Genomic DNA, 12,970 nt, shown 5'->3' on the forward strand with positions numbered 1-12,970 from the left:
GCAGCTACATGCAGCACAGTAATCTGAAATCAAAGACTAGTGATACTCCAACACCAAATCAGTTAAAATATGCTATTGGAACTATTCCATAGTCTACAATTTAATTAGCCTTTTAAAGATTCAACTGGAAGCTGCGAAAGAGTGGACTCACACAAACTGTGTCCATCCTGTCCTATGGAATAAATTGTGAAAATCTAGTCTAGCTTCCCAAAGCCAATGAATTATGTCTGTAAACTGCCAATAATGCAGGACATTTCTATCCATACATTTTCCTAACAATATGTACTTGACAAAAGTCAAATCAACAGCATTCTGAGAAGTCTTACAACACACGCAACAACTGTCCCTTCCCAGCAGTAATGCATTTGCCAAATCTTTCCTAGGGAGACCTAACAGAGTTCTGAATCATTTTTCTGAAAAATGTAGTGAAAAATCAGAAAAGAAAAATACACAACTGTACATGAACACTGTTGCATTTATTTATTTAAATTAACTTATTTATTAGCTGCAACAGCTCAGAGGTCAACAAACGTGTATCATAACCAGAAGTCACTAAGGAATTCTTGATCTGCCAACAGTACTATGCACCCTGTTTAAAAAATAGTAAAAATACCACCTAAAATTACTCAGAAAATGAATGTAGTATCTTGTAAGAGGCTTTTAGAAATGAAAATATAATTTAAAAAGTCCAGCCAATTCTAACAAAAATGGCTCAATCTTAGAACTTTTGTGTCAAAACATACAGGCACAAGCTTTTGACAAAGAAAGAGTGAATATAGAAACTGCTTAAAAATTCTGAGTTGCCATTTTATAATAAAACTGATTGCTGCTAATCTGAACATCGTTCACACAGAAGGAAAACAATTTCTTTTTTTTCACAAACTTTAAAAAGATTTTAGATGGCCAAGGGTTCTTTTTAGAGATTCCATAACAAAACTAAAGTCTCTGATGCACATACATCATAGTATGAAACAGACTGTATAGTAAACTGCAGGAATCAATCATTACCTGATGTTTTGTCTCCAATGTAACCAGCAATAGTTATTCCTAATCCCTGGATGTTTTTAGTGAGTTCAACATTAAATTTCTCCCCAACTTCACAGTTACCAACAGAAGCACCTGCCTAATAAGAAAAGCATGATTAGGAAGGAAGCTTTTTTTTTCTTTAAAGATCCACGACGTTCTTTGCTGCCAATAACATGTGAAATCAGCACAAAAAGAAAGCACCAACTTCTGCATTTATTTGGTATTCAGCAGAAAAACTAGACATAGATAACATTTCTCACTGTAAAGCAGTGCAGATCATATCTTCCCTGTCCCACTGCTCCTGGGATATTACCCTCTAACCTAGAAAAACATTATTTGATTATTAAAATGACTGGTGAAATTTGTACATATTGAACAACAAACCTCTTATACAGTATAGAATATGTAGCTTGCTGCCCTTCTGGAACTTCCTTAGAATCAGCTTTAGATTGTAGTGTTATCTAACAGAAAAAAATAAATTATCAAAATCATATTTTGTACTCTATTTGTTTAAACTCCTGTTCAATTACTACAGCTGTTTTTTTCCTATGCATGCTGAGTTTAAAGCATAATAAAAGCTATTTTTACTGAGGCAATTATGTTTCTTGTTTTTGAAAGACTTAAAAATTCTTTTTTAGAAAGTAGCAATTATACTACCAATAAGTTAAATAATTACAATCTCCACTAACACCTACTACAACCCTCTGAATTTCAATAGCAAAGAATTTTGAGGCTAATCAATCCATTTATTTACTGTTAGTGAAAGTACAATACATATTAAACTCCTATTTGAACAATATTGCTTTCATATTAAAAGAAAAAAATTATAAAACTTAATTTCAACTTCTAAAATAAGTTTTAAAATTTTTCACCCTTTAGCTATCTTTTTAAAAGTGAGTCTAATAAGCCACTTGTAACACTGATATTAGTATATGATTACATATAACAGGCTTCAATTTAAGTGTATTTATAAGGACATATATTTATGCACATATTTAAAATGTGAATTCATAAATACAGTACAAATCCATCAAGATCCTGCTATAGTCCTATTTCATTCTGTCTCTTCTGCATGACAAATAGTAGCTAATATTTTTTAAAGTGTCAATACAGCAACCAGATAGATACTAACTAAATCCAGTTTGACTAGATTAGTATGCATGTGCCACAAAAAAAAGAAAATTACTTCAGGAGAGCTGTGATGCTACTTGCTAAAAGAGAGTCTGACTTCAGTTCTTTATCTGAACAACTCAAACCCAAAACCAGAATCAAACACAAGAAAAACAAATTTTGACTGCTTTAACTATCTCTCTGCTTGATACTACAGAATTATTTTGCCACAAGTAATGTCACTAAAAACTGCTACAATTTTCAAAATCTCATGAATTTTTAAAGGATAGACATCTACAGGGCACACTATAAGAAGTGCCTGTTTTGGAAAGCCATTCCACTCTCACTAGGTTTTAAAGCATAATGATGTCTTCAACCATCCTGTATCTGTCAGGAAGAAATAGATAAATTGAGATGTTTATATCATCATATTTGCTCCAGACCAGAATTAATAAGGCTTGCAGCACTATTATTAACTAGATCCTCTGTCCAAGACGACGACTTTGTGACACCAAAAGCAGTTTAAAAATAGCCTGCTTCCTTCCAGAAGAGATGCAAGAGGAACGGGAAATAGAAAGGACGGAAATGCAGAGGAAGGTAGCAAAAGAAGTCTAATTTTGCTACTTGGTAGCTTTGAGCTATTTCCTCGGTCACAGAAATCCTATATATCTTGCAGGTGCAGATACAGCCTTCAACATTGCATCGTATAACATCAGAAAGGCAAATGCTGAAAAAATATACAGATTAAATTATTAAATTCAGCTTCTCTTTTGAGACTGCTGCTTTTCAAATAAATAATACTCAGGCTAAATATTGATCCCTTTATCTAAAATACAGCCTGGTTTCCATGCCTCTGAATGCTGTAAAGACACAAAAGTGCCAGTCTGTAGATGCTCAGAAGACTCCATGCTAAGATTAACTTTCCTTGCCTTACAGCCACAACAGAGGAGATGAATATATGTTTGTTTTCCACAAACACCACTACAATGGACAGAGGCAAAACAGGCAGTCTTGCAAAAATTGTTAAGGCTTTTTTTCTTCCAAAGCAACCTATCTGAAATGTAATTTGTAGCTAGGAAGGAAATGTCTACAAAAACAACAGGAAAAAAGTAAAACAGAAGATTATTTGTAAGTCATACATTCTATGAGTTGTAGGCTCAAAAGCAATCATCTTTTTCTTCTCTAATTGACTTACTCCATGTGTTCACATTTAAATGTACCTGGTCATAACTATATGTGAAAAAACACTACTGTTCCTGGCTCTCATGAAACCAGGATTGTTGCAAACATGCAAATGACCTATTTTGTAGAGGTTTTTATGCTGACAGGACATGACACTATTTACAGCACTTTTTAAGCGGCTGACGGTTGTAGAAGAGTAACAGCACAGAGAGAACAATTATCAGCAGGGGAATAAGGGTAGCAGCTGGCTGCCTTTTTTTGGAAAATGTCCAGCAAATGAGCAACGCCAGGTGATGTAGGCAAGAATGAGCATCTGTGTGCTGGCTGGCACAGGAAGGAACTGTCTGATGGCTGGCTGCAATGATATGGAAATAAGAAATGTTCCTGGAGAGAAAAAGGACAGGCAGACAGAGAAACGCTACAATGCCAGCTTGCTCCGTTTGAAGAAAAGACTGCATCGTTTCAGCTGTTTACAATGTATCACCACACAGTCACAAGCAACCAAGAACCAGAAGATACTCAGATCATCCTTATGGAAGTCCTAAGCTTTGATCCCAAAAGGCTTCAAGCATGTAGTTGCATTGTGCACACGTGACATTTCAATTCTCCCAGACTGTCAGTTGAGAAGACCACTACTGGGAAAGAAAATCCTGGCTTTTGAGAACGTAAGTGTCAAAGACATTCAACTAGCAGTTAAAGGAAAAGGAAGTCTGAAGTAAAAGTTTGCCATGAGTTGCTATGCACTGTTGCATATGCACTGTTGCTTACCTGTTTCTCTGGTGTGGAGATGGGTACTGGTGTACCTGGAGGGACAGCTGGTGGAGGTGGCTCCTCAATAGGACCTCTTGCAATTACCAGCTTCACTCGATTTCCACACTGCCTCAGAACTTGTGCTACTTGCTCACTGCTCATTCCAGCGAGGTCTGTATCACCAATTTTCAAGATGTGGTCCCCGCTACACAGTCTCCCATGCTGGAGGAAGAATTATGATGAAAAAAAGTAGTAGTACTAACATCCTGCCATTTCTTCCATGTACCACACAATTAGAAAAAGACAACACAGTTTTAGTCATTTTTGAGGCATATGAACCAGGTGACTGTTTTTGAGAGTCAAATCAATATCCTGGTTACATGCAGAAGAAAACTAGGTTGCCTAACAGCACGCTAATTTTACTAGAAACTTCCCCAGAAACATCCAGGACATCCTTTTTCAAGCACTCACTCAAGCACAGAAAAGACATGTATATAGTTCTGGTTACTACCTATTAGTATTTAACAACTGCATGTAGATTAGGGACCTTGAGGTTTCATTCCCTAAAACACTTCCAAAAGACAATAGACAAATGTATATTCAGCTTTGCAATTCTATTTTAAAACTGGTCCTCAGGATTGACTCCAACTTCAAAATAAAGTACATTTCTCCCTTACTGTGATCCAGTTATTTATATTGCCTTAACCTGTTTTATCTTCTAATGATTTACCTTTAATCAATAAAAAAGATTCTTCTGAATTTAGCCCATATGAAAAGTACTAAAGAGACAAGTCTGTAAAAGGAACCCATCTGTTTAGAGAAAGACTGCAGCAGTAAATCCTATCCATGCATTTCCAGGCCCTCTTATCAGGACCCCACTTCCATGGCTGGAAGACTGACCAGCCTCCTGTGCCTGTTCAGTCCTTGACCATCATTAACACAGCCCTAGATACTTGTCCAACAGACAAGCTTCACAAGAGCTGTGACCACCAAATTCAATTCTCATGAGCCCTTCAGGGAGGAACAGAGCCTGTGTCCTGAAGCAGACAAATGAAGCCGCATGCCTGCTCCAAGCTTCAGTATGCCCACCAGAGAGAATCAGATACTCTTCTTAGCTGTCAGAGCAGAGCAAGTAAGTGTTTGGTGTCCTCTCTAACCCCTGGATTAAAATCAGCATATTCATGAAAGAATTAGGCGTCTACACGCATCCGTAACAAACCATGTATAAAATAACAGGTTTGAAAATGTGATTTAGAGCCCAATCCAGCTTTTACATTCAAATGCACAGATCCTCTGCACTAAACATACCTTTACTGAGCACAAAGTACTACCAGTACTTAGCACAATTATGAAAGTAAAGAGTAACTTCACACCTTACTCAATGGTAAAAAGAAGTGTAGGTTGATTTTACCTGATCAGCCACCCCTCCTGGGAGGATGGTTTTAACAATCACTCCAGTCGACTTTCCTCCCACTATCCCAAATCCCAGACCTGAGCCATCGTTCACCAACTCAATGGTCTCCACATGCTGCCAGTGAACCTAAAAAGAATAAATATAAGCTTGCAAATTATTAAAAAAATACAGATTAAAACTTGCAAAATATTTTCTCTTATTTCTTGGATATGTTTCTGAATAAAGGAAGGTGGGAGGAAGGTAGAAATAGGAGACCTTTCTAACTACTGCTATGTGGTATAAGATTACAGCATATTTAAAGAATAAATTAATAATTCCTAACAGTTGGTATTTCTCTGGTACAAACCAGAGCAAGGTAGTGCGTCAGGCCCTTTCAAGAGCTTGCTGAATGATTTTAAGCAGCAAGCTAGGGCTGTCTACCTCCATGCCCTATTGCAATTAGTGACAAAAATACTGCTGCTAAGAAATCTCACAGAACTGGAAATTAAAATCTTCAGACAAGTGCATGTTCACATCAGCCAGTATAACAAAGCACACAAGAAAGCATAAACCCAATTCAGAGGTTAAGGTTGCAAGGAGCACCAGTTATTGTGAGGTAGGCATTGGCAGAATTGCCCCCTACATAATGAACAAAAATTTCTGGGTTGTCTTATGTCAACAGCACTGGAATGAAGTAGCACTGACAGCAGGCTTCATGTTCTGACAGGAGCTCTGAAAGACAGACAAATGCTAGCTCACTCGCGCAGGGCGGTACTGAAGGGATGACTGGAAGCTCTCAGTATTGCTTCTCCTGAAGAACAAAATCAGCAGTATTAGCATAAACCAGTGATGATCAAACTACGCCTGAAGGAAAAAAAGCCACTCCAGGTAAGCTGCTTTCCCCCAGCATTTGAAAGCAAAGGGAACCAAAGATCTGGAAAGGCAGGCATAAAAAAACCCCAGAAAAGCACTGGCAGGTTTGAAAGAAACATTTTTTTCAAGCAAGAGAAGCTGTTTGGGGAATACGGAGGCAATGGCATAGAGGAAGAAGTTTGTCACAGGAAGGGAGCAGGCCTCTCCTATGAGCTGACAGGAAAAGTTCAGTCAATCTGCTTTATTCCCACATATAGAAGAAAAGAGTAATTCTGAAATTTGTTCACCAAAGGTTTTATACCAATGATTAAAATAAACCCTAAGATAGCATGATTGATTGCTCTGTATACTTCTGATTACTGACTTCCTTAAAGAAGAGCTATAAATGACTGAACAGCAGAACCTATAGAAACTGAAGACAGGCCATTTCATCCCAGGACAAGTCATGCTACGTGTAAGATACCAAGAGGAGAAAGTGCAGTTATTATCACCATGTTTCTGAGCTATGTTCTCTACATTTAGATGTACAAAAGGTTCCAAAATAAAGAAAACATAATGGAGCTGTTTTCTGGGTGCCCTAAAGTGTGTCCCTACATATGGCCTTTTGATTGCTCTCTCTTGTTGCTTTACTTGAGCCCCACCGCTAACAGACAACAGAGAAACAGAGAAAAACCCATCCAGTCAGTGATGCAGATCAGATTGCAGTGCCTACAAGATTTCTGTTTGCCCAAGCAGAAGACAAACAGAAAAAAAATATCCTGTTTACTGCTACCTCAAAATAAAGCTTCATAAAGGTAAACATGCTCTATTTCCATTGCTGGATACAGAGAACTTGGCAGACGGGAAGAAGGAGTATGTCCAAGATCAAGGTTCCCCCCAGCAATCCTGAATATTTTCTACTCTTTTCATGGGAAAAGGCACAGCAAAGGTAAATAGAAAAAAATCCTCAAGAACTGTGAAGGAAATACACATACAAGTTACAAAAACAATGTATCAAAATACTAGATGCAGGAAGCGCACACATGCCCAGAACTGAATACACAGATGTTTGGGGTATACTCACCGGGTTGGAATGGGCTGAAACTGTGCTAGCAGCAGATGGAGATCGGGAAACTACAGGACTGATGAGTTGAGGGAAAGTGCCTCTGGCCACAACTAGCTGGACATTATCTTTCACTTTCTGTAGGATGCTGATAGCCTGTTGATGTGTAATTGTCTGATCAAGGGCTTGTCCATTAATAGCAAGGATTTGATCTGCCTCCTTCAGTTTTCCATCTCTGTCACATATGTGTAAACAGGGAAGAGAGATGACAAAATAAACAAACTAGAAAAACCAAAGAAGTGTTGCCACAGAAATTACAGTATTTTGACAGTTTTCCAGTATTTTTAATAACCTGTTCTCTATTCCCCTCACTTCTTAATCTCTCCCTGCAGTTTTGCTGAAAAGAGGTGATATGGCACCCTGGTGATCGCTTCCTTTGAAGCTAATCCCACTGCCACTCTCTCCAGGCTACTACCCCCTAGCTAGCTTTCTTCTCCTGTACCCCCATGCGAGACTAAGCATATTAGATCTCAGTCACTCCCAACCATAGCCTGGGAACTTATGTTTATTCTTGACTTTGAGCCTCTTGCTTAACAGACCAAGTGCTCCACTTTGTTCAGTGTGCCCATTCTGAATATTCATCAAACCATGGAGTGGAACACATTTTCATCAAGATGTTACGGAAACAAATTTTGTTTTGCACAAAACTGGGGGGGGGGGGGGGGGGGGGGGGAAGGGGGGGGAAGAAAAAAAGTGAATTCTGCCTCCTCTCCTGAGAGAAACAGGAAAAAAAAAGATAAAATAGATCCCTATTTTATTTCTCCCCCATAAAATGATGGGGGAGAAAGCTCTGAACAAATTAAAAAATAACTCATTTTCTGACAAAGGAAGCACGACTGTAAAATTACATACTGAGCCTTTCCCCAGACCTACTTCAAAGGAAATATATTAAGCCTACACAGATGAGTTACCCTCTTCCTCCTTCACTGCTGCTATTGCTTTCACAACAAATCACCAAAAACTCTGGAGTCTTGTCCTCAACATCCTGAAGTGGCAATGCTTTGAAAACAAAGGGTAGCAACGAAAAGGATCCCTGTTTTGCCAGCTTTCATGAGCACCTACAGTGTAGAGGCCACGGTATTCAATAGCATTCAGAAAAAACACTACTTAGCTTCAACTCATAATATTTCGCTTGTGAATTTGCACTGTTTTTCAGAGTGCTCTTGAAAACATATTACTGCCAGGGCCTTTCTGACTTATGAGCCCTGTAACAGTTGTGAGAAGAGAAACATGAAGCCAGTGAATCGGGCAGGACCTGATTCAGTAAAGACAAGTCTCAACTCCATGGAATAAGAGAAGGGAAAGCAAAGATCTCTTGAAGGGGAATTTAAAAAAGAAAGTAGAATTTAGGTAGTTTATAAAATATTGTAATGACATACAGCATGTCACTTTTCATAATTGAATTAACTCTATAGGCAATGCTCTGCTTTTTGTTAAAAATACAGTGTTCATATCACAAATAATTAGAAAATTTCTCCCTACAGCACAGTACGAAATAGCACCAAGATGACTCAGCCACCCCACACAACATATAGAGTATATCACAAAGCAGCCTTGGCCAGGATTCTGATCAGCAAATCGACACACAGTGATACACCCTACCAGACTGCAGTAAATCAGTGCTGTTGCCATTCAACACTGAGTTAGTTTGCTCCCCAAGCAGAATTCCACCTCTCTCAACACTACTTGTGGAATCAGGATTAAAGTCTAAAGCATACTTTCAGCAAGCTATTATTATTGCAGCATTTATAGTAACATCAGATGAACCTCTCCTTTTAAGAATGCAACAACTTTAGGTCAAGCCTTGCTTGACTGAAACAGGGTTTCACACCGTTCAGTAGGGTCCTGGCTAACAAATAACTCTGCTAGTTACAACTGATTTTTTTTTGCAACAAATTGTTTTTCAGTGCATTCAAGGATGGCAAAAATCTGCATTTCAGTTTCAAAAGCCATGATACAAAAGTGTTACCTCCCCATTTTATCTGTTGGAACAGAGGTATTATGAACAAACCATAGAGAAACTACATCTGTAGCTTCTAGAAATTCAGAACAGACCATATGCTGCCCTGTTTCAACATTACATAATTTGTAATGGTAAGTAATTTTAAGTTTGCTATGATGCATGGCTTAGAATGAGAAACGTGCCCTTGTACCATAAAAACAACAGCAAAAAAACAACTAAATTGCAGTGTTGTGTTAATACTCAATACAGTAAACTATTCTAGTAGTAATCTTACCGATGTGCCACACTTCCCTCCTGGATTTCTTGTACAAATATTCCTAGTTCTCCCCTGTTTTCACTCTTGAGTCCCACAACACTGAAGCCCAGACCACCACTTACAGGTTTAATAAGCTCAATGGTCTCAACAAGACGACCCTGTCCAGTAGAAGGAAAAAAAAGGGGTACAAATGTTGAAAATGTTGAAAAGCAGCATTAATGAGTGTGGTAAACAACTTACAAATGAGTTTATAATTTTACAGATACAGGTGGACAAGGCTACACTAGCTAATAACTGAAACATAATTGGTCAGTTCTGATTTCTTGCTATCATGCAGAAAAGTGATGATTATGAAAGATTTGAGAAATAAAGATTATTACAGCCCAGAAAAGGAAAAGAGAAAAGAACAGCTAAATATACAGAGTTTAGGCTTAATAGTGACTAAACCAGGATATATATATTATGTCTATAAAATCTTAGAGAGTATTGGCCAACTCTCAAGCAGAACCAGAAAACGAGGACAAATTTCAGAAACAGGGAAGGAGTAAGACTGTGCAAAAGGCTCTCCAGGAGAACAACAGAAGACTTCCATTATCTGGCTCTATCACAGGTTAATTAGAAAAATGCTAGAATATATGCCTGACCATTCTCAGCTCCAACCACTGAAGGGATCTGTACACCATTTCTGCCTATCACAGGAAAGCAGTAAGATTATAGACCAATGCATAGTAAGGCCAAAAAAGAAATTTCCATCTTATTTTCAAGCAAGTCACAGAACTGTCTTTAATTAGTTATGCATACAAGAGGACGCTCTGACAAAGCACCTCCCTCATGCACAGAGCAGCAGTCCTACAGTGAGCATGGAAGGATAATGGCATGCTGATGCACGAGAGCCACACTGCCCAGCTAAGGACAGTAGCTCAGCAGTGATAATGTCAATGCTACTTTTCCAATTGTTTTCTCATTTACCAAGTGTTCCTCAAATTAAAAGGTTATTTTTGTTTTATATAGAAATTGAGCTCTGGTTTCCTTAATAACGCAATTGCTTTTAAATAAACATATATGTATTTTAATATTCCAGATAATCAGTGATCCACATTTCATGGTTATCAGATGACATGCTTACCTGGGACATATTTCTGATCAGCTGCTCAAAGTCATCACTAGAGGACTTGCCATTAACCTGAGGAGTAATGGATCTCATTGATGCTCCTAGTACATTAGCTGGGCTGCCATTCTGCTGAGCCAACAAATATGATTCATTATGTGGCAAGGACCCCACGTTCATACCATGATGGAGAAGCTGAGGGAATTCACCAGTAGAGTGTATGGAAGGTGTAATATTTACCTGTAAAGCATTGATGGCAACACAGATTTATAGACAAGGCAGAAAGCTCCTCCTTATCCAAGAGCATCACGATAGGCCAACTGCTTGTTAAAAATATTTGAAATCCCAATTTATAATCTTAAAAATTTATTTTAAAAGGAAAATTATCTTTAATATTTATAATTCATGTAAAGTTGTGAATTAACAGAATAAAACACAGGAGACACTACTGAAAATAATCTACAATTATTTTCCATACTCTGCCTAAAATTCTTTCATTCATATCAGCACAGTCCAAAAGAATAGTAAGCAAGTATGAACAAGCTTCTTCATCAGTATCAGTATTTTTAAAAACAAACTTATCAATAATTTTACAAGAAAATAATAATTAAAATGTATGTGTATTTTGATAAAAAAGAAAGAAACCTCATCAGCTACATGGGGAGCAAATTTCACTGGTCAGGGTCTCTGCACTACTATACACAATGTGACTCTCTACATGAACTAGATTTAAACACAAAATCACTGAACAAGTCTAAAATCATCAGGCTGATAAGAAAACCACAGTCATACCTTTACACAGACAGCCCTGACAAGATGGTTCTCTCAGAATGTAAAAGAAAATAAGAAAAGTCTCTGCTTTGCCCAGCCACACAGTAAATTTCCTATTTTTGAGCAGGTCTCTGCTGACCAATATAATGAATGGCTGCTGGTGGTATAAAGCTCAGGTGAAGCAGAAGCCTTTATTTGTCTGTTGTCCCACTTGACTGTTGACTGTCAACAGGCACTTTTCTTCCATATTGATCTGTTTCATACTTGCCTGGCACACTAACTGACATTTAGGACCACATTATTTCAGCCTCAAATACTTTTCATAGTTTTACAGTGCAAATTTTCTAGCAATCTGCACTAAAGTACAAAAGAGAGGGATTCTCCTTCTTTGAGGCCTTATTTTTAAACTGCACCAGTTTCAACTGTTTAAGCACGCCACTTCCATTAAGTTTATCATACGATTCTCCCAACAGTCCAGTCATTAAAAGGTCAATATTTTTCTCCATCATACAATTCCTTCTCATCTGGGTGCTTTAGGAAAATGTAACAGAACAAACAACACCTTACATGCCTGGGAAGACCCTCAAGTTACAAAAAAATACCACAAGACAGCATCGGAAAAAACAAGTCCTCAACAGCACTTAGCCTGCTCTGCCATAAAAAAACCTGGAATGAGGAAAAACGGGATGTTTGGAACTCAGTGGTTTCCATCACACAGTAATCACATTCTGTTGCCTGTATTTGTGAGGAATCATTTGGGTTATGTTTCAAAAAAATCATAATGCCTAAAATGTTCGCATATGAGCTTTCTTTAATCACACAGAGCCATTTCAGCCTGTAAGGCACAGGTAGATAAGCCTTGTTTCACAGTTCATTACATGTAACAAAACCCAGAGACATAATCAAATTCTGCCCATCCATGAACACAGGATTTCCCCTGATATTACATGCATGGATTTGAAAATAATAAAGTACGCCGTACTGTGTTTCTTATCTGTATAAGTCTACGTAATAGGTTAAGTTTCTTCCATCTTCCCAATGTCATCCATTTCCACTTATAAAAGTATATAAATTAACTCAGTCAATTAATGTGCTTTATTTCTTGTTCTCTTTCACCTTTAAATCTTCTTATATATCCCGCTGCCATGTTCCTTCCCACAAAAAATTGTCATGGGTCAAATTATTGTCTGTAAGAAAGAGTATCTAACACCACTGCAATTAGCCAATCTTGCACTGCTTCTATTTAAAAGCATTTTTACATTTCTATAGCAAGATAAAGAAGCCTAAGAGTACATGAGATGCAAACCTGAACTACTACTCATGTGCACTCAAAGGCCATAGTATATGGGTCTGAAATCACCCATGTTACGAAGTCATGGATATATGTTCATTTTCTAAATGGCAGTGCTCACTGTAGAAAATAGCACTGAACTGTC

General features: G+C 37.8%; 1 protein-coding gene across 1 annotated transcript in view; it reads right to left on the reverse strand.

Moving 5' to 3' along the window:
- Positions 1-1,008: 1,008 nt before the first annotated feature.
- LOC104539395 (multiple PDZ domain protein-like) overlaps positions 1,009-12,970 on the reverse strand; it is a gene marked incomplete at its 3' end in the record, with an annotated part of 19,505 nt that continues 7,543 nt past the window's right edge. Inside the window, exons 2-7 of the mRNA XM_010182903.1 lie at positions 10,782-11,003; positions 9,674-9,813; positions 7,398-7,611; positions 5,480-5,608; positions 4,087-4,290; positions 1,009-1,123 (exon numbers count right to left, since the gene is read on the reverse strand). Of these exons, the coding sequence (XP_010181205.1) occupies positions 1,009-1,123; positions 4,087-4,290; positions 5,480-5,608; positions 7,398-7,611; positions 9,674-9,813; positions 10,782-11,003 (1,024 nt within the window). The remainder of the gene's footprint in view (positions 1,124-4,086; positions 4,291-5,479; positions 5,609-7,397; positions 7,612-9,673; positions 9,814-10,781; positions 11,004-12,970) is intronic.

Source organism: Mesitornis unicolor, unplaced genomic scaffold (assembly GCF_000695765.1).
Source record: "Mesitornis unicolor isolate BGI_N332 unplaced genomic scaffold, ASM69576v1 scaffold26454, whole genome shotgun sequence".
Classification (NCBI taxonomy): domain Eukaryota; kingdom Metazoa; phylum Chordata; class Aves; order Mesitornithiformes; family Mesitornithidae; genus Mesitornis; species Mesitornis unicolor.